This window comes from Corvus hawaiiensis, chromosome 26 (assembly GCF_020740725.1).
Source record: "Corvus hawaiiensis isolate bCorHaw1 chromosome 26, bCorHaw1.pri.cur, whole genome shotgun sequence".
NCBI classification, from domain to species: Eukaryota; Metazoa; Chordata; class Aves; order Passeriformes; family Corvidae; genus Corvus; species Corvus hawaiiensis.
This window is the reverse complement of record NC_063238.1, coordinates 12,289,908-12,316,239: the sequence shown is the minus strand read 5'-3', so window position 1 is coordinate 12,316,239 and position 26,332 is coordinate 12,289,908. Positions and strand designations below refer to the sequence as shown.

At 38.8% G+C, this 26,332-nt stretch overlaps 1 protein-coding gene across 1 annotated transcript in view; it reads right to left on the bottom strand.

Annotated features, from left to right (window-relative positions):
* Positions 1 to 8,287: 8,287 nt before the first annotated feature.
* KCNB2 (potassium voltage-gated channel subfamily B member 2) overlaps positions 8,288 to 26,332 on the bottom strand; it is a 185,917-nt gene continuing 167,872 nt past the window's right edge. The window contains exon 3 of the mRNA XM_048286294.1: positions 8,288 to 14,089. Coding sequence (XP_048142251.1) covers positions 11,927 to 14,089 — 2,163 coding nt within the window. The 3' untranslated portion in view covers positions 8,288 to 11,926. The remainder of the gene's footprint in view (positions 14,090 to 26,332) is intronic.

The window sequence follows — 26,332 nt, the reverse complement described above, 5'->3', positions numbered from 1 at the left end:
GAAACTACTCACAGAAAGCAGAGGTAGCAGAGTATTTATGTGGTGGTGCCTGTTTAAATCTGTTTCTTCTTTATTGATTTTGTGGGTGAGAATGTGGTCTCAGACATGAAAAACAGTAGCTACTCTTTCCTGTTATTTTTTAATACTACAAAATTGATCTTCTTTCTGTATGTACTAAGGTCTTTATTTCTTTTGATTACTGGGAATCTTATTTTGTCCTCCCCAAGAATTGTGAGTAGGTTTTGACTTAGTTTTGAAATATTTAGTAGAAAAGTTGGAGCTTTTCTCCCATCTTACAAGGTAAACATGTGAAACCTGCTTGAAGTTATTAAACAGGATTTGCTTATGTGCTTCTGATGAGAAAGGTGGTCAGGTAAGCAGGAGTGGCTGATAATTAAACCAGTAGTTGTAATGTTGCTGCTAAAAGAAACTTCTTCCTTTGGAGGTGTAATTGTTCATACTAGAGTGAAATTTTGGAGATGCAGCTGTTCATACTAGAGTGGAATTATTCCAGTCTATGTATGTTTTAATTTACTGCCAGATACATAAGCCTTGTAACAATCCCACTAATGTGCAGGTGTTAGCACTTCCATTTTTCTGTGTGCATGGAGAATAGTGTTCTGGGTATGTGACTTATTTTCTTTCAAGTATGAATTAGAGTTGTGAAAACTGTGAGATCTTTCTGCTGTGCCTTGGTGAGCTGGGAAATCTCTCTAGATTGTAGCTATACCATAGCACAAATGGAAAGTATTGGAGAGTTTTGGTTTGCAGACTATGGTGCTAAGACAGTGCCACATTCCATATGTGCTCTGTGCATGTGTGGGTGTTTTATGTGTATATATATATATATATATATATATATGAAGAGTCACTTGCTCAGTGGTCAGCAGACTTGCCACTGAAGGATGAGTCACAGGTATAAGATGTTTGTTACCATCCTGCTAAAGGATTGAAAAACTGAAAACCCAGCTCCTTTCTAAGAATGGTACAATTATGCCAGCCTCTTTATATATTGTAATGAAATTATTAAATCAAAACCAGTAAGAGATTGAAACAGAAAAGGTGGTAAATACAGATGGTTTCTTGAGTGGCTGAGCAAATGAATTCTACTTCTTTATGGATCTGTGTTTATGTCATTGAATGCCTTAGTGTTTACTAAGTTAGGAAAATTTCCTGAAGTTAGGGCATTCATAGTGGCTCTTTTAACTGTGGATTGTCCAGAGTCTAATTGGACTAAAGCTCACTGTGAGCTCTTTTCCATAATGAATGCCCTAAACCGCAAAAACATCTGAAGAAGCCTTTTTAACTTTCATAGCATGGATATGAATAATGTACTGATACTTGACAGTCGACAGCTTGCCTCTTGCCATCCAGTAGAAACAAATTGTCGTGGGAATGTATTTTGAAGAATAATGGCAAATTGCCATTTGAAAACTGCAACATAAGAGAACAAATCATAAAAATAGATTTCTTTTGCAAAGTAAAGCAATATTTTCATTAGTAGCTTCAATAAAAGTGAATGACAACATAACTCAACCTGAATGTTTTACAGTAGGAATACCTAAATGGTAATTAGGTAATTAGCAGTGATTCACAATAAATTGTTGCTGTGCCGATTTCCAGTGTGGGAAAGATGATAATATGTAGAATGCATGAGAATGAAAGGTGAGAAATAATAAATCAAACTTATTTATAATAATGTAAAAATGTTATTGAATGGCACCATTCCTTCTGGTGCTGTAGGCTTGTATGTCTTTACTTTCTGCAAATAAGATATATTTTATAGTTATGGTAGTTCAACATTATTAAGTACTTTTTAAGCCCAAAAATGCTTTTTTAGCAGCATTGAGTAAGCTCTTGTTCCCTCAGGGCCCCCTGAAGTGAACTAACAAAACTGCAGATAGTTTTTCCTTTTCATATGATTAATAGTGTCTGTTTTTCACCCAATGAAAATTTGCATTCAGAGAGTCAGCAGAAACATGGTTTTAGCCTATACAGTAAATTAAGGTTTAGCATGCTATCCCCAATATTTAGGTTGTTTACTTTCCTAATATTTATATCTAGAGATGCTAGGGATTTTTTTTTTCTCTGAACAGATTATGGCAGGGTACTTTTTATGGTAACCTAGTGCTATTTCAGTATTTTGTCAGTATGGTCTCTATTGACCTGCTCTATTCCTGGTCTGCCAAGAATATTTCTGTCTTTAGGACCTAATCCCAACCACCTATCACACTTGCAGGTTATCATAAAATACTTTTCCGGCTTTCTAGCTGCATGTTCAGCAATAGGTCAGATTGCACCAATAAAATAGTGGAGATTTTCTATATTTTATTTTCTCTCTAGCATTGAGTCACTTCCTTTCGTAGGCTGCTTTGGATCTGGAATGAGATGCTGGGGTTCTGGACTGTTTTTTGAAATGTGCTCCACAAGAAAGAAAGGAGGGAGAGGAGAAGATGGGAAAAGATGAAATGGTTAGAACAGAAAGATTTCCTAAACTCATAGCATGATTGAGAGATGTTGAGCTAGGAACTACAGTGGTGTATCTTGGTCCCTTGACTAACCAGTGCTTTTTGGAAAATGATTCCACTTTTTTTCTCCTATGTGACTTAGTCTCCTTTCTGCACAACCAAAAGCTGAAGAGGCCAGAGTCTTGCTGCAGGATGGAACCATGTGGCAGCTGAAATGTGCATGTAAAACTGAAGTTTTGCAAATACTCTTGAGTACCATGATTAGATGTGTGGGCTGCAGACTGATTGGTTATTGAATTATATATAACCCCCCAAATCCTCTCCTTAAAATGCAATTATTTAGATGAATGCCAAGAAGAGATTTGGACAAGCAATAAGAAGGATGTGTTTGTTTGTTTGTTGTTTGTTCTTTAAAGGAAAAAGGAAGTTGGGAATGAGTTTGAGGTAGAATAGAAAAATTGAACAGATTTAGATTTATGTACAGTGCTGCACATTCATAGAGGGAACCCTTAGATTAAAAGCTGAAAGGGTAGAAGTTCTGCAGTGCAGTGAATGGTGTATTAAGTGATGTATAGCACAGTGAGGTTGTGAAACTAAAGCATCTCTATGCTCTCTCATAAAAACTGTAATCAACATGGTCACCAAAGGGACGAACTTGGACTTCCATTTTTATTTCATTGCAGTGCTGCTCAGATGCTGACATTAAAAAATAGCTTTCTAATTTGAAGACGAGGGAATTATATTCCGTATTTTCTGAATGGTAGAGATGCTCTATTATAGGTGGATTTGCAGCCAAACCTTGCTTGTAAAAAAAAATCTGTTATTTTCCTGACCCATCTTAAAGGAGTAAAATAATTTCCACTATAATCTAAAATTTCTCCTGGACAAGAGATTGGTTTATCCACTATGCCTGAATATTAGGCTGAGGTACCTAGGTTTGACTAGCCACAAAAAAGGCTGCTAAATCTTTCCATGCTTCTGCTTTCCATCCTGCAGGCAATACTGTTTACTCACTCTTGTAAGGTCATTTGAGGCTTTGTGTCTATGACAGTGTGAGTAGTAATTAACAGTAATTGTGAACAGAGAGGGAGGAAAAGGCTTAGAATCACTACATTTAATTTTTTTAAAAAAATAATGGATTCTGATTTTATTTGCATAGCAAAGTGATTAATTTCTGTACATATTGTCTGTCAGAGATTCCTGTATAATTTTGTTAAGTAATGACATCTAAAGACACTATGGATTATTGTTTTGGTATATATGCAATGTTCAATGTAAAGCGGTTTCATGAAGAGAACTGAAATGAGACACAAATGATTCATTTACACATTTATTTACTATCCTGCTTATTCTATCAGACTGAAATGGAGAACAATGCATTTATTTTACAGACATTTGACATAAATTAAACAGATATTTTGATGTTGAACAATTGTACAGACTACAACATGCATATTAATATGTAGATTGGTGCAGAAATACTTAGTTGATCAGCAAAATCTAGTATGACAAAAATAATAACCACATTTCCTTTTTTATGAAGTTAAAATGCAGCTGATATGGAAACATTGATACGAATACCACTAAATGTGAGAAGGTATTAGTCTAATGAAATCAAATGGTTAGTTGAAAAAATAAAGCTATTGTCAAAGTTTTATCTACAGAAAGAAACGAAATCAAAATGTTTCTAACAAATACAATAATAATGAAAAAAAGCGTGTTTGATGCAATTACCATTGCAAAATGCCCTATTATTCCCCTGCCCCACCCCCAAATACAAACAATGCATGAAGCAAAAGCAGCATATTCTCCCACAAAATGTCTGGGGCATTTTGTAAAGGCAGATGAATGAGATGAGACAAGACTTATCACATATACTTTTATCTCCTAGTGACAGTACTTTTAAAGAAAGATACGTTATTCATAGAGCAATGTATGATGAAATGTTGCTAAATCTGTAAAACTGAACAATAGTGAAGACACTGCTATCGCCCCAAGAGAACTTGAAAAAATACTGTTGTGCTTTTTTTGTTTGCAGCATTCAGAGCATTCACAGAGGAATACAAAGTAAAGTTCATTAAACTCCATAAAACTAATAATAGTCATGCTACTGTATCTATGAAACTAACACAGTAATAATGTATAAACATGAATTAGTACATATTTAATTTGATATTTACAGTGGTCTTAAAGCAATAGGCTATGTATTCAATGCTCAGCTTCTTTATACACTAATCCCTCCATGTTTCAGCTTATCAGCATGGCTCCTTTGATTGTTGAAAGGGTTGTACAGGTAAAACTCTGCAGAATTTAGACACAGAAATCCAGAACTCTGCATCTGAGCAGAAGTACCCGAGATTGTCCCCAACAGTAGGTTTATAAAATTTTTTTAAAATGTATTTTGTAATGTGTTAGAAACTGTTCCTTTTGCCTAATGCTATAATATATTGCTCCATCCTTCAGCTTTATACGGGCAGAGTTTCCACTGGCATTCTGCTTAAGGACTTCAAGAACAGGCATAAATGTTTTGTATTCTGAACCCCCACAGAGGGATGCTATCTGAGCAAAGCTTAGAGCAAAAATATCACTACAAGACGTATGTCCTCCACCTTGAAATGGTTGAAAGAAGTAAGATAAGGAATTGGCTTTTTGTTCCTTGTGTTACCGTACAAGGTATGTCCCAGACATCAGAGCAACTAAGCACACAATCAAAACCCTACTAGTTCCTCAATTTAAATAAATTTCAGCTGGTGATCCAAATAGGAAGATATCTGGACATGGCAAATCGGCACAAAATACTCAAGCTGGGCTTCTGATCCTCCATCAATGCACAGCAATTTGCTTTTATTCATACCAGTATAAAGTAAGTGTTACTGTTAAGTGAAATAAAGCTACTTGCAATCAGTTTAATCATTCCACTGATTTTGGAGTAAGTCAGTCTAGTGCTGTCTGTACTGTCTTCATCAAATGTAACACCAACTTTAGCATAAATTGACTGTAGAAATATGCAGTATATGGAGTTTTATCCGAACTACAAAACACAACTATACAAAGGTTATCAAGATTTTATTGTTTAAATTATTTTATGTGGGTTAACTTGGGGAATGCACTGGGAACAATTTAATCTTTGGCTACATATTGCTTTTTTTATGCAATACCACTGATGAAAATGGCAAAATTTGCTTGAATAAGGGATTTAGCCAAGAGCTACATGGGCTGAAGACAGTAGTCATGGTAGAGATCTATGTCTACATTAGCAAGTCGTACAATATGAGCAGATTTGTTGAGGAAAACAGTTTGTGCTGAGAGTTTGCACTACCTGTATCAGGGTGCAATTTTTGGACTGGCTCTCATCTGGTACCAGGGCCCGAATGCTTTGTCCTGCCTGCAGCACATCTGGTGCCCTCATGGAAGAAGTCTTCTGGTTCAGCTTAATCTAAAAGTCGTCCAATTTACATGGTGCAGATTGCTTGGTTGTGTGAACCAAAGCATGAGAAGTGGGGGTAGCTGAGAGATTCATGTCGAGAGCTCTCCTGATTTCCTCTAAGATGCCAGTGTAAACAGAGTCATAGACTTCCAGATTTAGAAGTGTAAATTACTCTTATTGATGTTAAATATGTATTTAAATAGTTACTTGAGTTAAAAAAATTACCCTTATGAAATTAATGGCACGGACTGCTCTTAGATTCATGGTTTATGTTAATCACAGGACTACAGTCAGTGTCTAAGGTGATGACAGGTCACCATTCTGTTCAGTTGATATCTATAATTAGGATAATCAGCTTTCTTGGATCAAATGTTAGCTAATACCATGATTTTTGGCTACTTTTAAGTAAAAAGAGCAGTAATATTTGTGTGCTACTTCCTTGTTCCATAGTGATATTCATCAGGATCTGCATTAGGTGTCATAAAAGAAAACTAAATATCATTCAATAATAATATAGGACTATAAAGAATCACTGCTGTTTTGGAAGAAATCTCCATTTTACTAAAGGGTAATACTTCCTAAATATCATAACTCAGCATTTTAAAAAAATACTGTTTAAACCTGCAACAAAATAAATACAAAGACAAGTACATTACCCCACCTGCAGATGTCCCATAGTGTATGATCACTGAACAAGAAACCATCACACAATGCAAACAAAATTCTTTGTTTCCTTTTTGCCTGCCAGTTACCTAACCTTCTTTTGTTAAGGAAACTGACAGAGGACCTACAAAGGGTTTGGCTCCCAGAACACCTGATCCATTTTAGAAAGCATTTCAGCAGGAGTTAAAGCTGAGTGCCACTAATAAAACCATATTGGACAAGAGACAAATATTCACACTTAGCCCGATGGCTCTCTTAATAGCATTTGCCAGTCAAATGCTTTCAAAAAAGTTCTTTCAAGAGCACTGAAAGCTTTTGTATGAAGGATGGGGACACTGTGGGGACACTGGAGAATTCAGAGTACTTTACAACTAGAAAATGGGGAGAAGTGACACTCAGTTCTTGTTCCTTGGTTCAAATGCAACAGAGTTCATCTGGCCATTTGCACCACACTACCAAAGCACTTTCCTGAGAAACAAGACACACCTATCATCTTGTTGGGTGGGTTGCCTTCTGACCATGCCCAAGAAGAAGAGAAGGTTGATGTTTGGAGGGCAATGGGAAGAGATCCAAAGATTAATAAGGACAGCAACAGTGGTATCTTATTTTTCAGGAAAGTCTTCTGAAAAACAATTACAGATCAGATGTTAATGTGGCAGGCAAGTGGATAATAGCATCACTGAACCTGTTGGTTCTAGGTTAAAAATTACAATGGAGTAGGAGTGGAATTAAATATTTTGCTACTGGTATTTTTACCTCATTTAGTGTGAACAAGGCTTCCTTCACATATGTTTTATTATATCTCTTTTTATGTAGTACACTAAAACATGCCTTGTTTACTTACAGTTTTCTGCCCTTCTTTCCCCTTTGTGGTATTTGCATTTCTTGCTTGATCTGTGCTGGCTACTTTGAAAAAAAAAAAGGATATTTGTTGCACTTTTCTGCTTCTAAAATATTTTAGCATGATCAAAATATTTATTTTCTATCCAAGTGATTCAAAAATTATTTGAATGTAAAAGCCAATCAGTTAAGCCCTGGACATTGTTACCAGTCTGACTGTATTTGCAATAGAGCTTCAAAAAGACAACTGTCTTTTGTACGGGACCGAGATTTAGAGGAGGTTGAAGCAGTTAATTAAATAACTTGAAGGTAAACATTGAAGGAAACAGAAGCTCAGTCAACATGTAGGGGAAGAGGTCTACTTTTAAAAGAGCTCACTGTTTTTCAAGGAATACAAATACATTGCCCAGTATTACCTGTTAGGAAACAACTCCCGAAGCCAATTGTTGTTTTGATTTATGAATGTTATAGGCAAAAATAGAACTGTCTGTACACACTTTGGGTTACATAATAGTGTGCTGAAAGGCTCTTCATGTCCGTTGCTCTAGCGTTAGATCAGATATCACCTCTCTAACATCACTAATGTTTGAATTTTGAGACCAATTGTGAAGTGAGGACGCAGTGCATTACATTGCTGCATTAGCACAGAGGCTTCTATATTCTATACAATGTAGCATTAAAAGGCCTTTTGTGTTTTCATTTAAAAAAGTGTATTTTATATAAATTCAGTAGTGCAAAAACTTCCTACACCATGTTACATTCTTCACATAATATACTTCCCTGTAAACAGCTTTCCTGTAGGAACTTCCTTTGCAGTTTGTGCGATATATTATTCCCCCCACCCCCCACCTAGATTTGGATCAATGTGACTATTACCCAAAAACTCTTCTAATTACTCTGTGAACATTTTTTAAATATGTGCATTTGGTTTCTTCATTGAAAAGGAATTAAAACTTTGATTCAGGATTCTGCAGTTAGTAAAAAAATATAAAAAATAGATGAATTGCAAAGCTATCTCCCTGAACATTCTTCATTTTCCAGTGATGCGAGGAGTCAGACCCCTTTCAGGTGCACAAAGGAGTCACTTCTTCCTAAGACTCCTTAAGTTGTTTCAAAATTACACAGCTGTCATTAGAGACTGACTCCAGAACCCAGACACATTCTCTCCTTACTGTGGTGAATGGGTAATAAGTCCGAAATGGCTTCAAAGTTTTAGAAAACCAGAAAAATATATTTGTGTAATTTTGCATAATTTGCTTCATATCAACTCATGATGAATGAAGTGATCCTGGCCTGCACTTCTTACACCTGCTGTACTCGACAGAAAGCTAGATCCAGTCCTGCAACTGCTCAAATAGATGTTTTAATCAGGAATTGCACAGGTTAGGTATTCAGAGGTGGATCCTGTGTATGCAGTCAAGACTGGAAAAACCACATGTCTAAACCTGTGCTTCCGGAAATAGTTTTCAGCTTAGTCAAAAGTAGATAGCAAAATTATACCAAAATCACTTCTAAAGCTTAATAATTTTGCTTCTAGTATTTCAAAAAAATAAAGCATCTGTTAATAAAGTGAATTGCATTTCTTTTGCTTTCAAAATAAATGTGCTTCTCTGAAAACATTTAAAATACAGCAGCAAATAAGGGCCTGGTCTTTCATGTGATTCATATAGTTAAAGCTCCTGTTGATTTTCATCAAGAGGGAGAGACTACAGTCCTTCTCATTTATATTTCAGTCAGTCCCTTTTTCCACCAGACTCCCATTGGTTTCAGGGGAGATTCATCTGCACAAGGATTGAGGCCTTGACTTTACCCCTTTTAAATTTTTAGTGATTTTAATAGGCCAGAATCAGGTTTACATGAAGTTTAGCTCAGGAGAGCTTAAGGAATTAAATGTCTGTTCCTGCAATACGTTTCCTATGTCTGGACTCCTCCCTTTCCATCGAGTGGCATAGGTCTAAGGGGGCTTTTCCAAAGAGTAAGGGTCACCTGGGAGAAAAAGCACACAGAAGGAACATGACACAGACCTCAGTCTTGCCAGAACAACACTATTTTCTTGAATGGGAATTTTCTGTGGATCCAGAGCATGGGACCAGGTCCCATTTGGTCTTAATTTGGACTTCAATAGTTCACTAGGATGTAAAGGCAGATTGAACAGGCCCATGTGATTTCATAAAACTGCACATAGAAAATACAAACCAACACTTCAGGCATATAAAAATTGACTGGCGTTTAGTTTTAGTCACCGAAAAGATCTAGAAACTAAAAAATAAATGTAGAAGATTAATGACCATAAAATATTAAAAAGCTAAGTTTTGGGACAGTGAGACACAACATGATTGAAAATTGTTATGCAGAATACCATATAAATACATAAAACTAAATGCAGCAACAAGTTGAAATGAACTGCAATTAAAGACAAAAAAAAAAATTTTTATTTTGAGAATTAATGACCAGACATTGTTTGAAAAAAAAGACATTATATTCTCAGTTATTCAAATGACTGAAGAGACACCTCAATATTCTCTTGTTACAGAAATAAGAAAACTTAGGGAAATACAGAAAACTTTCAAAAAAAACCCAACTGAATGATTGTGCTGTGCTCATTGTTTGGCCCAGCCACTAGGATCAATATTTTGGAGCTGTTCAAACTTGCCTCTTTTCTATATGCCAGGCTTGAGTGATGTCTGTGGCATCGACTCAGCCATTTCAAGCAAAGGGCAATGTTGCAACAAAAATGCTTGTCCCTTTACACTGAGTGCTTTAGGTGCCTGGTTGTTACTTATTCAAGCGACAGAAAAAGACATGAGTAAAAATTAACCTAGGTCCCCTATGGTAAGTAGAAGCCTGCTGTTCCAAACCATGCATTGGTTGGTCTAGAGTACTTTTAAGTCTTCCTAAAATAAAAAAAAGGGAACATTTTGTAGAACATGTCTGTGTAACTGCATACATTTGCTTATGATTAGAATTCATGAATTGAATAAACTTTTTATGATTTAGGGAATTAAAGCAATCTATAAGCTTTTTTAAATATATTATAGCATAGGAAGCTATGGATTCTGGATAAAATAAAAAATAGCTTTTTCGAGACAGTGGTTAGATGGTTACTTTGTAATGAAGGCTTTGGTTCAGCATCTTTCTTTTACAAAGCTGGAGAAATCAGAGAAATGAAAGATGCTTTGGCAGTTCTCAGTGGAATGATTGACGTTTTCCTTTATTTAAGTATAGTGGAAATCCTATACTCCGTTTCAGAACAGCTATGGAAGGATGGGTTGAGGCATATTTGGTGAGTCAAGTGGTATCTTCTGTCAGTCCAAATGATTGAACTGAAAAACACAGACAAGCTTTGGCGTATGGAAGACCTGAGGCAAATCACATGTACTTGAAGCCTCTTTTTCTCCAGCTATATGATTTATGATAACAAAAGGTACCACTTTCCCCTACAAACCTTGTCTCTTATGTCCTTACACCATAACAACTTCAACAACATTGCCATTACTGAAGTATGAGCACTGCATGGAGGAAAAAAGGTAAGAGATCAAAGATCATGTAGAAGCAAATAGTGTTAAAGGAAAAATAAGAGTGTGGGAAATATTTTTTTTAATACCAAGTTATATTCTAAGAAGTTGAACACTTTTGGATATATCTGTATAGCCATTTGGCACTATTTATTGCCACGGAAATAACGCTGATTTTTAAATTTTAAAATGGAACTTTTTTTTTCTCAGTTATGAAATGTTGGCAGTTTTCTATAAAAATATCAAATGCTTCAAGTTCTGGTCATTAAATCTTTTTTTTTCCTCATAGGATCATTAATTAAGCTGACAAAAGCAATAACTGAAGTTCTGCAAATAAAAAAAAAATCATGATTTACAGCACAGATAAACTAAACTGTAGTCCTTAATTAACAGATATACTCATGAGCTTTTTAACAGAAAGCAAGATACATGAGATGCTTTAAGTAGAAGTTGCAATTTTGCAACATAAGTCTGTACAAAACCTCCAGGCAGCACGCTGTGAAGGAAGTACCTGTGTCCCAGGAAATGCTTTTTCCATAAATCCTTGTTAACAGTAGCTTTCCCCCCAACCCCAAACTATTTACAAGTATATGCATTTTGCAAGCTCAAAGCACCTTGTTTCAGATCTTTATGAATGCATGCATTGACATTTCATCCTTTCATGTGCAAATTCTAAAATTCATTGTAACCGAGGAAAAAAAAATGTTAAAAGAGTTCCAAACCTGTCTACAATCATAAATGAAAGGATCAAAAATGTCAGATGTTGCAGACCACTGGCTCCTAATAGAGCTCTCTTTATTGTGTTCACCATTCTTGAGTAATTTTTTCCCTGTTTTTTTCAGTTTGTTACAAAAAGCAGTCTTTTTTTTAATTAAACAGTATTTAAACTAAACAACTCTTCATGCCATGCAAAAATAACGTTTTATGCACTTTTGTTGAGGCTTTCCATGTTTTAGTTCATAGGCATTACTAACTGTTTTAAGAAAAGGTCTTTTTATTGCTTCTGTAACTAGTCACATGCTAGTTTCTCGTGTGGGACAATAACCAGTTTCTCCTGGACTTGAATGAATTTCTGGAGCAAATAAGTGGTTTTCCATTTTGTGACCTTCTTGGTTACTGTCTGGCTTTACCTCACCCACAGCATGGTAAATGTCTTGAGTACAGTTGTGGCTCATGCTTTTGGGTGAAGAGGTGATCTGTGGCGACCCTGTTAAATTGTTGCCATCACTGTGTTTATCCCCACAGCAATTTGTCTTGATATCCTGTTTTTTCTCATGTTTCATACCATGTAGCTCCATAAACTCTTCTTCTTCTCCAGTGTCTATTTCAGTGAAGCTCCTCCTCTCTTTTGAAGGGAAAGTGAAAATTTTTTGTTTGGGAAAGAGAGGGGATGATTTTTTAGCAGGTCCCTGACAAAGTGCAGATGCATCGGCACCAAGTACAGGTCGTTCACCCTGGGGGGAATTTTCTTCTAGGAGAATGGTGCTGATGTGCTGAGGGGTAGCCTGTGTGAAGTCTGCTCCTGCTGTCACTGGCAGTGGCCTAGCGGTGCTTGGTGGAGTATGTGGAGCACCACCTCTATTGTCTTTAAAATTAACTTTAAGGGATCTAGATTTTAATGGGTTGCTACCTTTCAGGGAACTTTTGGGGCTTTCCATGGCAGTGTCAAAATGAAAATGACCATGTGAAACAGTTTGGGGCCCACTGCCATCACTGGTAACAGGTCTGTTGATTGGATTATATTCAAAGGTGACATCAGTTGGAGAAAATCCTCTGTCTTTTGCAAATGGTATAAACTGAGAACTTCTTGCTCTTTGGTTTTCTTCCATATTAACAGCATCAGTTGGAAATCTCATTTGCAAGTGCGAGCCAGGAAACAGAGAGAGGGGAGACCTCTCTGTTTCTGTGAAGTCAGTTGCACAACTGGCAAAACTGTCAATACTGGATGTGCTTCTCATGTCCATTACGATGTCGGTGGGCCCAGCTGGCAACGGATCTCTCTGACCTATAACTTCTTCCATTTCTATTTCTTCCTCATACATGGGTGGCTTTGCTGACTGGTCTTGGTAACCAGCATTAAGATTAGGCTGAGACTGAGTTTTAGTAATTTCATTATACAGCATCTCCAGTTTTTGGGCACTGAGGTGCTGTGGGCTGGAGGAAGCTGCAGCATTATTTAATTGCTCCTGGGAGTCTTGTTGACTAACTTCTTGGTACTTGTTTTCATAAGATTTGTTTGAGCTTGTTTCAGACATTGTCCTTCTGGCCCATTTCCACCGGCTTGGGGACAGGTGGCTGTTATCAGGTGTCTCCTTTGGATTGAGTGGTTCTCCGAGCTTTCCTGAATCTACTGCTACATCTATCATTTCCATACTGCGAGCAAAGGCATCTTTTAGATTCATGGAGACAATACTGCCATTTCTTTTAGCTCGCTCAAGTGCTTCTCTCCTCTTAATTGCCTTCTCCTGTCTTTTCTGCTCCTTATAAAACTCTGAGAAATTGTTCACAATAATTGGTATGGGCAGGGCTATGACCAGCACTCCAGCGATACAGCAAAGTCCTCCAACTATTTTACCTAATAAGGTCTTAGGATAAATGTCACCATATCCTACAGTAGTCATAGTGATTGTTGCCCACCAGAATGACGCAGGAATACTTGTAAATTTTGTAGCATCCTCATCCTTTTCAGCAAAGAATACAAGACTTGAAAATATCATTATTCCCATGGCTAAAAATAATATTAACAAGCCCAATTCATTGTAACTCCGCCTGAGTGTAAAGCCTAAAGACTGAAGGCCTGTTGAATGTCTGGCGAGCTTAAGAATCCTTAGGATCCTCATAATTCGAAATATCTGAACCACACGTCTGACGTTTTGGAATTGCAGGACACTTTTATTGGACTCTGTGAGGAAAATGGTGACATAGTACGGCAAGATAGCCAGTAAGTCAATGACATTTAATGGGCCTTTGAAGAACTTCCACTTATTTGGTGAGGACAGAAAACGCAAAAGATACTCCATGGTAAACCAAGCAATACACACAGCTTCAACGTGTGCTAGCTGAGGGTTGTCATTTGGCTGCCCAAATTCATCTATTACTTGAAGTTCTGGCAGTGTGTTAAGAGACAAAGCAATAGTGGACAGGACGATGAACAGAATGGACACAATGGCCAAAATCTGTAAAACAAAATAAACAATGTTTTGGTTAGACTGATACAAGTGTACTTGTTAGGGTTTGATTAAATCCTTTCAAATGTGCATGTGTCAAAAAAACACAGAATGGCGGAAGCTGTTTTGGCTACTGCATTCATTATTTTGTTTCATTGTTTTGAATTCTGCACAGAGAAAACATTAGACTCATCTTAGACATGGTCAAAACTTGATTGCTTTACCGCCTGCAGTAAGCCAATTCATTTCAGAAAGCAAGCCACGACTGGTCTTACCATTTTAAAAATACAATAGGAGGTGATATTTATTACTGCAAGTCACCAAGTGAAGGATATATAGTTCCTGCTAATGTGCAGACCATTAAGAATTTTATGCATTAATTGTAATTATGGAAAACTTTATACAGTGTGGAGAATTGATTGGGGAATACCATGTGTAAGATGGTAATTCAGTACTACATAGCGCACACTTTCGTAGGCAGGCATAAATTTATGAGCTGAAAGTCAAAGTTAAGAAGAATAAACAGGAAGCATTGTTCAGGAGATTAGTCCTGCTGAATTGTCATGTCTGGACAAATTTCAGATGCTACAGCGATTGAAGGTATTGATCCTGAATTAGGTTGAGACCAAGATGTTAAAAAGTAAGTAGTATGAAGGTGAACCGAGTTTCTCATAATTATTAAAATGTGTAAGTAGACAAAGACCTCCAAGAAATAAAATTTTGCTTTCTGTCTAAGGAGATAGGTTTTATAATATATTTTGTCACTCATTTTCATAGAATCATAGAATCACAGAATCACAGAATTATGGAAACATTAAGGTTGAAAGAGATCTCCAAGACCATCAAGTCCAATGTTTGACCGAACACCGCCATGCCAACTAAACCATAGCACTAAGTGACACACCAGTTGTTTCTTGAGCACTTCAAGACCTGCTGACTCCTTAGGCACCCTGTTCAAATGCCTGACAACCCTTTGAGTGAAGAAATTCTTCCTGATGTTCAACCTGAACCTTCCCTGGCACAGCTTGAGGCCATATCCTCTCATCCTGCCACTGGTTGCCTGGGAGAACAGCCTGACCTCCACATGGCTACAACCTCCTTTCAGGCAGCTGTAGAGAGTGAAAAGGCCTCTCCTGAGCCTCCTTTTCTCCAGGCTAAACACGCCCAGCTCCCTCAGCTGCTCATCACAAGACTTGTGCTCCAGACCCTTCACCAGCTTTGTTGTCCTCCTCTGGACAAGGTCCAGCACCTCAAAGTCTTTCTTGTAGTGAGGGGCCCAGAACTGAACACAGGATTCCAGGTGTGGCCTCACAAGTACCAAGTGCAGGGGGATGATCACTGCCCTCTGGTCCACACTATTTCTGATAAGAGGCAGGATGCCATTGGTGGTCTTGGCCACCAGGGCACACTGCTGCCTCATGTTCAGCCTGCTGTTGAATAGCACTCCCGGGTCCTTTTCCACTGGACAACCTTCCAGCAACTCTTTCCCATGTCTATAGCACTACATGGGGTTGTTGTGACCAAAGTGCAGGACCCAGCATTTTGTCTTGTTGAACCTTATACAGCTGGCCTTGGCCCATCAGTTCAGCTTGCCCAGATCCCTTTACAGAGCCTTCCTGCCCTCCAGCAGATCAACACTCCTGCTCAACATTGTGTTGTCTGCAAACTGACTGAGGGTGCACTTGATCCCCTCGTTCAGATCATAGATAAAAATATTAAACAGGACTGGCCTCAATACTGAGCCTTGGAAAGCCCCACTAGTAACCAGATGCCAGCTGGATGATTAACCACCACTCCCTGGACCCAACCATCCAGCCAGTTTTAACCCAATGAAGAGCACACCTGTCCAAGCCATGGGCTGCCAGCTTCTGGAGAATGCTGTGGGAGACAGTATCAAAGGCTTTTTTGAAGTCCAGGTAGGCAGCATCCACAGCCTTTCCCTCATCCACTAGGCAGGTCTCCTGGTCATAAAAGGAGATCAGGTTGGTCAGGCAGGACCTGCCTTTCCTAAACCCACTGTGTCTAGGCCTGATCCCCTGGTTGTACTTTGTGATGTGTGATTGCTCTCAAGATAGTCTGTTCCATAACCTTCCCCAGCACTGAGGTCAGGCTGAGAGGCCTGTAGTTGCCTGGACCATTCTTCTGACCCTTCTTGTAGCCGTGTGTCACACTGGCCAATCTCCAATAGTCTGTTCTTGAGCTCTATACAGTTGAAACACTCCCTAACGTACAGAGCCACCCCACCACCTCTCCTTCCTTACCTGTTGCTTCTGAAGAGCTTATAACCATCCATTGCCACACTCCCACCATGTTTCCATGATGGCAACTACATCATAGCTCTGCTGCTGCACGATGGCTTCCAGCTCCTCCTGTTTGTTACCCATACTGTGTGCAGTGGTGTACATGCACTTCAGGTGGGCTATTGATTTCACCCCCAACACTGGCATGCTGCCCCCAGGCTCATCTCTAGTGAGCCTGGTCCTATCCCCATCCCCCTTCAAACCTAGTTTAAAGGCCTCTCAATCAGCCTTGCTAGAATCCTTTTCCCCCTTTTAGATGGGTGAGCCCCATCTGTCTCCAGCTGGCCTGGTTCTGCATAAACTGCCCTATGATGGAAAAAAGCCATTTTGATAAAATTCAGGCATCTCCACACCTCACAGCCTTCCACTTTGCCTGGAATAGCTGGTCATTGTCTTTTACAGAACCAATATTATGAGAAAAAAAGTGAATATCGGAGAACCTCATGGCTTTGCCAGAAATTTTAGTTATTTATACTCTAAGGAATATGAGCAGCTTTGAGACAGTGAGCAAAGTGTTAAAATGATACAAAAATTATTATAACACTTGGAAAAAATATATTGTTTTCAATGGAAGTCCTAATTAAATCCAGGTTTTTATTAGAGATACTAAAATAAGTTGTTTTCTGTTTTAAAGTTCAGTTTAAGCCTATTCATAAAAGCATTTACTCTCATTTCTCAGAAATGGTGGTGTTAAATCCATTTGGTGATGTTTCAAGGACACACTAAGTCTGAAAAAATTGCTGGAACACCCAAGAAGAGTTAAACGCAGCTAAGAAGAATGCAAGTGTGAAGAGAAGATGCAGAGAGACTGGTCACAGTGGTGATAATGGCTCTAGAGATAGAAAGGCCACCTCACTGTAGCTTTGAGAAAAATAGCAGTAAACTTGTTTCATCTGTGGGTTATCAAGCAGATATTCAGCTCTCTATGCACAAACTGCAGTTGCTCATGGTGTGAGGTGTGTATTTGGCATCATGTTGTACTTACGTCTTATGTGCTATCTTTGGCCTTTTCCAGCTGCTAATAGTACAGAACAAGTATACAGCTATCATCTTTCATATGCTAAGGTATTGAAACATCTTTATTTGAATTTTTCTCTACCAGTGCTTCTGGGCCTGTTTTGGTTTTGTTTTGGTTTTTTTTGGGTTTTTTTTGGTAACTATATTTATTGGAGAAATTAGATCCATTAATTTCTCCTGACAAGTGAGTTGTGGACCATCTGTCTTTGTCCTTCTTACAGCCCATTCAGAAAACATCCTCAGGTTAAACTATCCTATTTAGGTGGGCTATACATTCCTTTAAAACTTCTGCTACCAACATCAGCAAAAGAAACCAATCTTAGTAAAGAATGAGGGCAGTAACTGTGCGTATGTAGGCAGGGCTGATTAATGAAATTTGTAGCTATGACTGAGGCAGACAAAAGGCAACACTATAAGAGACCAATAACTACCTTTCAAACTGTGAAAGTCGCCTGTATCAGATTTCACTGTAATAAAGCTGGAAGCTTAAATAAGGTGTACTAGGTTATCCACTTCACCTAAATGACTGTGAAATAGCTAATGCAGGCTTGAGTTCTCTAAAATACTCAATAACATAATTATACTTTCAGAATTTACAAAACAAATGAACAAGGCACAGGTCTGAATTGTTGAGCTTGCAGTTTCTGTCAAGTTGATGGAGCCTCATTGGGGCCAGAATCAGAATGCAAATAACAGGATTGGAAAAAGCTGTATAATACCAGGACCCAATTACTTGACATGCATTATTCTTAAAAAAAAAGACAAGTATAAGAATGTGTCTGCCCAGCTTTCATCAAACTCATTTTAATTAAGAAACACTGGCATTTTGGTCTGCCATAAGGAATTTATTTTATGCCAGCATACAAAAGATCCTAGAAAAGGGGTGAGTCAGTGAATAGCACCCCCTCTTACACCATGTGACATTGCTAAAACTCCATGTATTTTATACATCTTGGACACAAAACTTTGCTGTTCAGAGTTGCCACCCAGGGTGTTTTATTGAAAGCAAGCATCTATCTGTTTGTTCCAGCCATTCCTTCATACGCTGGTAACACAAAAGCCTGAACTCTCCCAGCTTTTTGAATAAAATATGCAGTATAGCAAGCCTGGAATTTTTAGTGTTTTATATGTATCACCTGCAAGCATGAGTCTGTTCTTGGTGAAAAAAATTTACATAAAAATAAAGTAGTTTGTTTTCTTCTAATGTAAGAATCTCAAGCTTTTATTTGTTTGGGACTTCTTTGTGTAATTAAAACAGTGCATCATTCCACACACAGTATGTTTTAATTATTACAATTGATTAGATTTCACAACTCATTAGGCAAAAAAATGCCAGGGGAAAACTCGGAAGAACAAGAGCAACTATGAGAAAAAGAGGAAAAGAACTCTCTATTCTGAGTCTACATAAAGAGCACTTTGCTGATAGTACTATGCTGGTAAATTCTCATTGAACAGATGTAGATTGTATTAACAGAAGCACAGAGTTTATAAGGAAGACCTGTAGCAATCTGCTAGGCTGGTTATGCTGATACAGAAGAGTAAAGAAACCACCACTGACTGAATCTTTCTCAGCAGAACTTCCTGTTTATTACATAATGTTTCTGAAACTGTATTCTGGACTGAAATGCCTCGAAAATTTGCATACTCCAAGTAATTAATCTATGATCACAGTTCTTGACATACTATTTTTAACCTGCATTTCAGAGTATCTGTTAAATGACAGATTTTGACAGGTTATGTCATTTAGCTACGGTACTACAAAAGCACATAAAAATCCAGATCCTCTTAAACTTTAAAAATATTTCCTTATAAATGGCTTTTTTTTTCTAAAAGAATGGACAGATTTAAATTTCTTTCTTATGGGCTGGATATGAAGCATTTGAATCTGTTGATGCAATGAATAGTAAAACATTCCTTGAGTTAATGATGCCATCTTAACAGCCTTCCTCAGATGCTGTTGTTTCTAATTTTTGGGGGGCAAGGCTGGTAGCAATCTCCTGAAAATGTATTTGTTTCCCAGTATTAAACTGCCACTAAAAAGTGGCTTTTTTTTCCTGTGCACCATCTCATTGGTTACTACTGCCAGCAGTGTGAGGAATTCTGCATAAAATGGGCATACAACTGAGGCAGAAAATAAAGGTGTAATGGAATAGCCTTCAAATTGTTTCTTGCTATTCTGCAACAACTGATACAATATGTGAAATGATATGTGAAAAGGCTTCTGCTAGAACTGACATGCCAGTGTAATTTTTATGTACAGCAGAGAAAAAGTATGCATCAGGTTCACGCTAAAATATAGCTGCTGAGGGGAATTTCAGTTGAGTCCTACTGATCAGCCAGTAGAGTATGTTTGATTAATACAGGTTTCAGTCTGGAATTGATGCCTTTTCCCAGTCTTAAAATCAAGAGTCATACAGGGTTAGAAGGGGAAAAGGGATTTTACCTTGGTATTTATTTTAAGGATCCTGAGGTGCACACATCCAGGTCATATGCATTGAAATGCACCCTGCCAAATTCCCTCCCTCCAAAAGATCTGGTATAACATTGTAGGTCTTACTAATTAGCATATCTATCAAAAATTCCCCAATGAGAGGCTCAAGTGAGCCCCCCTCCCCAAGGAGCCTTCCCCTGGATGGTTCTATCTTAGTTTACAGAATGTGTTCTGGAGAGGACTTTGGGGCCTGGGGCACACCGATCCCTAGCTAAGAAGCTTCTAAAATGTTTAAGTCTCTCAGCTTGACAAACAAGTCCAAGAATGCAGGCAAAAAGCACTAAGAATACAGAAGTTGTAAAAAAGATATAACAGAAGTATAAAAGAAAAGGCAAAAAATCTTCATGGCATCAGAATCAGGTAAGACTCTATTAAAATGGTGTTTCCTTAGTCTTTTTTTTCCTGGGGTGGGATCTAGGGTAGAATCTAGACCATTTAAATAATAAACAGTAATACAGTCTCATACTTTTCAAATTTCTAGCCTCCACAGACACTGAAAATTATCAGGCTGTCACATATTCTTCTCTGCATTTAAATGTATGATATTGTCTTCACATAAAGTTGTCTGGCAGTATCTTTAGCTCTGCCTTTAGAAAATCTCAGAAAAAATTGCAGTTGTTCAGCTTTTGAAAGGCTTCTGGAGAACTGTATCAGCTTTCTTGGGCAGTTAGCTATATATTCTCAGAAACATCTGCCCTTGAGAAAGAGGTGTCTTGATCTAGATTTGAGCAGATAGATATCTGGAGTTGGTCTAGTTTCTTCAGATCAACCTGAGAGCTACCAAGTGCTGTAGCCTGCAGGTCATGCTGTATCTTGCATGAAGGTGTCCTTAGCTCGTAGCACAGAGCTCCCAGCTCCAGCCACACAATCCACAGACTCACAGCCATACTGGCAGGAGCAGAAGGTCAGATCATGGACATTTTCATTTTTCTGAGTGAGTAAGCCCATGAAGGTGGAAGACGTATTTATTGGTAGGCTTGATGAGAAGCTTATAGAAATTAGTTTACATCAGCAGCATCCTTTACTGTGAGGTGTCTTCAGATTGTGATACTGAGTTTGCAACTGAATGGACAAAAAGTCTTGCTCAGTGTCATAGGTTAGCAAGCATAGTCCCGGAAGGGACGTCCTTGCTAAGGGGTGCTTACAGTTTCCTCTGGGAACTGATAGAACCTATCAGCTGGCCAGTTTGAATATGGACAATTCTCTAAGCCACTTAAAGTTGTGATCACCTCTGTGATCCACATTTAAGAATAGACAAACTCCCCCCCAAGCTCTCTCTCGTTTCCGGCGCTGGGACAGGTGGCTGCGGGCCCCGAGTGGGGGCCAGCGGGCCCGGCCAGGCCCTGCTTGGGCCAGGCCGGGCCGGGCCACGGCCATCCTGGAGCCATGGACCTGTTCCAGCCGTGGAACCCCCCCCACTGCCTTGCCGTGGGCAGCCGGAGCGGCTCGGCTCTCCCCCCTCTCCACTGCGATAAGAAAGATTCAACATTCCAGCTGCAAAGCTGCAAGGCCGAGGTGAGATTAACCCTTTTTATTGCTGTGAAGAGCTGAAAACCTGAGGGAAGAGAGAGAGGAGATGCTTAAAGCTGAAATTCTGTTGTGAAGCTATGATATGTCAGAGTATCCTGTTGTAATTTCATGAAGATATAGGGGGTGGAGTGTTCAACTCGTAAGCAAAAGCACCTGCACTGAGATAGGCAGATGCTGACGCAGCTGTAATTTCATGGGAAGTTTGGACAGGGAGAGATGAACCAGATGAGGACTTTTGCTCCAAACGGGAAAGGAGAAAACCTCAGTTCCTAGAGATGCTCCCAGAGATAGTCCTAACGATGAAGATGATGAAGACCCTTTGCTCCCAGGGAAGGAGAAGGGCCTCTGTTTTTGTTTCTGAACGGCTCAACCTTAAAATTGTACCCCAAAAACCTTCAAGAGTGGACCCTCGAAAGCAGTTGCGGGAAAAGCTGCAAGTCGGGGGAAGGGACTCACACGCAGGCAGAGAGACTCCTCTTCCTAAATGGACTGAACAATATTTGGAAGTGGGCGGCTGTCTCGTTGTGATAATGTTTTCATAGCACGAGCAAGAAGAGACTTCTCTTTCTAAACGGACTGAACAAGGTTATTATGGCAGTGGTAAACAGACTGAACATCTTAAGGGTTGTCTTTTTACATTGTCAGTGGGAGAAGGGAGGAAGGTGGGGGGAGGAGGAGAGCTCTGAAGGTGGTATAATTTTTTTTCTTCTTTTAGGTCTGTTAATAAACTTCTTTATATTCTTTCAAGTTGGGTGCCTGTTTTGCATTTCTCCTAATTCTTATCTCACAGCAGATAAACAGTAATGAGTATTTTGGACCAAACCTCTACACTCAGTAAGAGTGCTGTCTTGTACATCTGTCTGAATCTGTGTGCATTCTGATCTTGACGTCTGGGACCATCCAAATGAGTTGGAGACGTTGGAGAAGCAAAGACAACACTACAAAATTGAGGCACCTTGCAGCTCTAACTATTACCACATGAAGAATTTTAAGATTAGTCAGGACATCAGTCTGAAGACATTTAGGAGAAGGGGCCATTATAATGTTCTTCTGTGACACAAAGGAGAAGAACAAGGTCATGATACAGCATCTCACTCCCTGGTCACTCAATTTTCTCCCTCCATTGTGTCCCTGGGACTTCCCAGTTACAAGCATCACCTCTTGCTTCTGACCCACAATTCTACATCATGCTGCTTTGCAGAGGGGACTGTACTCAGCTCACACCTGTAATTCTGCATTCCCAACATGTATCAGTGTGTCATAGATCTCATCATGGACAGTCTGATAGACTTAAAATTTCTTTGAATCTAAGGTTTCAACAGACCACACTCAAAGAGTTCAACAAAAGGCAAGACATTTTGGTACAGTCCTTAACTGGCTAATGCTTTTTTTTACCATGAGGCCTTTGGCCATGGGACATGAAAAAGGAGACAAATAGAAACAAATCGTACTTGGATTTACTCCAAACTGGAACACAATGGAACTATGGCAAACCTTAAGCATGCCCAATCTAAACAATCTCAATAGTCCTGCAACACTGAGAATTATCTAAGAATAGAAGTACATGTTTGCAAATGCTCCTTGTCTCAAGTGATGGAAAAATTCATTTCCAGTTACTGAAAGAGTTTAATTTTTGGAAAAGAAGAGAGGGGAATAATTTAACAGAATAACATAAATTTAGTACAGCCTACAGCTCTATCACTGTTGCCCTTCCAGGAACACATCTGATAATAGCTCTGACAGCATGTGTAATCACTGAACAGCTTCTCTCTGCTGCTCTTGATCTCCTTCCTTCATGACATTATTTAGAATTCTGACCTTTGATTTTCCCCTTTTTCCTAGATAAGTATTATTATTAATATTTTAAGGACCTGATTTAAATGTTCTTCATTGCTCTTTCAGGGATATTCATTAAACCTCTCATTAACCACATATACAAAGGTTAAGCTCTCAGTGTCGTATTTATCTGGTGTCTAAATGATGCACAGTCTTTTCTTTTGGTCTCTTTGGACTGGAATGGCTCTCACGTAAAAAGCTTTAGAAATACTCATTTAGGAGGTTTTCATGATTAACTTCATGATTAGACTTCATGAGTAACCCCATAAGCATATTTGTCATATTGTCATATGTCATATGTCATATACAAATATGTCATATTTTTAGATATGAGATTTTTCTACTAGTTCATCAGTAGATGAAAAATCTCTGTCTCCCGTTTAGCTTGACAGACTATGAAGATAGTGAGCTCAAGTGCTTCTAGATGTTTATTTATGGTTTAATGAAGTTCTGTGGTGACTTTACCTAAGGAGTGGCATATGTCCAGGGATGTGCTGTCCTATCAAGCTCACCCAGACCGGGAGCCAACATATGGAACCACCTTTTTTTCTGTAATGCAGTGTCCTTCAAGTCTCTGTCTGAGGAGGTTCAAGGCAGGTAGGAGTTTGCTGCCTGCCAATTCCAGTATGCATGGCAGACTAGCAATGATAACATCAGGAAGATCATAATCACAGTAATTCTAGTGGAAGGGGTGATAACAGGTAGTTAAAGCTGAGATTTTGCCACTAGGTAACTCAAACTTCTCCAAGCACAGCTGTAGTCAAGCAATGTATTTTGGAACTGGCTAAGGTAGGTTTACCCGACTGGAGATACTGCTTCTGTCTTGGCAAAACCTTTACTTCAGAAGTTCAGTCATAAAGCCTTTCTCTGTAGCTGATATACTTCGTGCTTGAGAGCACTGCATAAATTCCATTTTTTTTCACAAAGCCTTTTGACTACTTTGTGCTGACCTTCCCATTCCATAGATGAATATTTGCCTTAGAAGACCTAGTATCTCAGAGGGAATAAATCTGCCTAGGAAAGGATATTTTGTTCTTTGAGATTAACAAGTATCCTTCTGCTTTAAAGTAATAGCAGTAAAATGCATCTCTCCTGCATTCTGTTGCAGGTAGATTACTGTTTATCGTGTTTATGCTATTAGGATAACAGGATACAACCCTCTGCATCCTGGGGTGAGCTAACTGTGTTTACTTAATGACTTGATTATTGCTTTAGGGAAGGGTGGCCTTGGGCTTAGCACCACCAAGATTTTCAGCATAAGAATTTACTAAAACATGGGTTTGAGAATTTGATTATGGCTGAGTCTTGAGGTGGTTTTGTATAAGGCAACTCAGTGGGTAATATGGCAAATGAGAACTCTGGGAATGAACTGAGTCTCTGAATCTGAACACAGGAACCATTGAAGTCTCTTAGAACACTAGGGGCACATTAGGTACAAAGTAGAAAACTAAGTACAACACTGCAAACATTTGCAGGATGTATTTACTAAATATTGCAACCAAAAAGTGATTTTGGAGACCAGAAAAATTGCAATATGAACAAGTAATAGAAAATGGATTGCAAATGGGACTGTCAGCTTGATCTTTAGCACAGCCCTGACAAAAACTGTGCTTCATTATGGGCAAAAGTTGAGGCTAATCCTGGGGGTATCTGTTAAACTGGCAAAGATGGGAGACCTTAAGTAGCCACGGATGAACACAGTCTTCATAGTTTGGGAAGAGACATAGGTATTCAATTCAGCATCAGTGGAGACAACCTTGAATACTGAATCAGCACAGAGCTAATAAGAATTTTTTTTTTTTTTTTTAACAGATTAAGATCCGTGTCTAGTCAGCTCTAATATTTTTTTGCTGTTGTTGAACAGCAAAAAGCCATTTCAGCTGCAGGCATGAAATCGATTATTTCATGATAAATAGCAAACAGTCCCCTAGGAATTAATGTAGAAGAAATGGCAGATCTAGAGTAAATGTAGGTGAATTGCTTTGTTTTTTTTCACTAGGAATTGGATAAGCCCATGAATTTGACTGTCATATTATTGACAGAAATAGTGCTAGTATCTGCCTGAAATTATAGTGTGGCTAGTTTAATCAATTAAATATTTTAATGTAAGGTAGTTTACAGTGAAAATAAAAAGTGTATCTAGCTAATGCTTTCTTTGCTCTATAACAATGTGAGAGATTTAACCCCCTTACAGATGATCACAAAAAATTAACTTAAAGAATCATCTTAAAGGCTTTATTTATATATAGCTTTTTGGCCTCCTAAGAATTATTTCTAAATGGAACAATTTGCTTATGTGTGTAAGCAAAGTCACCTGTATTTATCAAAAATGAGTGAGATGTCTTTAACAAAGTTCCTGCCTGCCCTCCTTCAGAAGTGTTCTAAACCTTTGACATATTTTTTTACATTTAGGTTGTTTTTTGTACTAGCTATCTAATTTTTGGGTAGTGAAAGCTGAGTATTATTACTTAGATGAATGTACTAGACTCTTCTAAGTTTGCATTGAAGTCATGACAAGGAGCTTGCCGTTTCCAACCCTTTTGCACAGCAGACCATATGCAAGATCTGTTCTGTGCTACTTGCGTGCACAACAACATTGGCTGCATTACAGGAATTTCATTAAAAAAACCCAAACAAACAACACCCGAAAAAACCCCACAGCGAAACAGCGCAGCCTCCAGACCCAAACAGGGAGGTCGTCTCCAGCAGCAGCTGGGCTGGCTGCCGGCGGCCGCGGGAGCGGAGCAGGGAGCGGAGCAGGGAGCGGAGCAGGGAGCGGAGCAGGGAGCGGGGCTGGAGCGGGCGGCGGGACCCGGCGGGGCCGGAGCTGTCCCTCGGCCCGGTGCTGACGCGGCACAAGTGGTGCGCCCACACTCACTGCCAACCCCTTTTACTCTGTCACCTTACTTACATGAAGGTATGCGAAGTATGCAGCCTAAAAAGATAAGTCTGGGAAAATAAAAATAGCTCTGGCATAATATGTATTTCTTGGGAAAAAAACCCCCCCAAACATTTAAGGAGGCAGGAATCTCGCCAAAGGTGAGGTATTTCTTTTTACCACTTGCCGTTTAGTAAGTT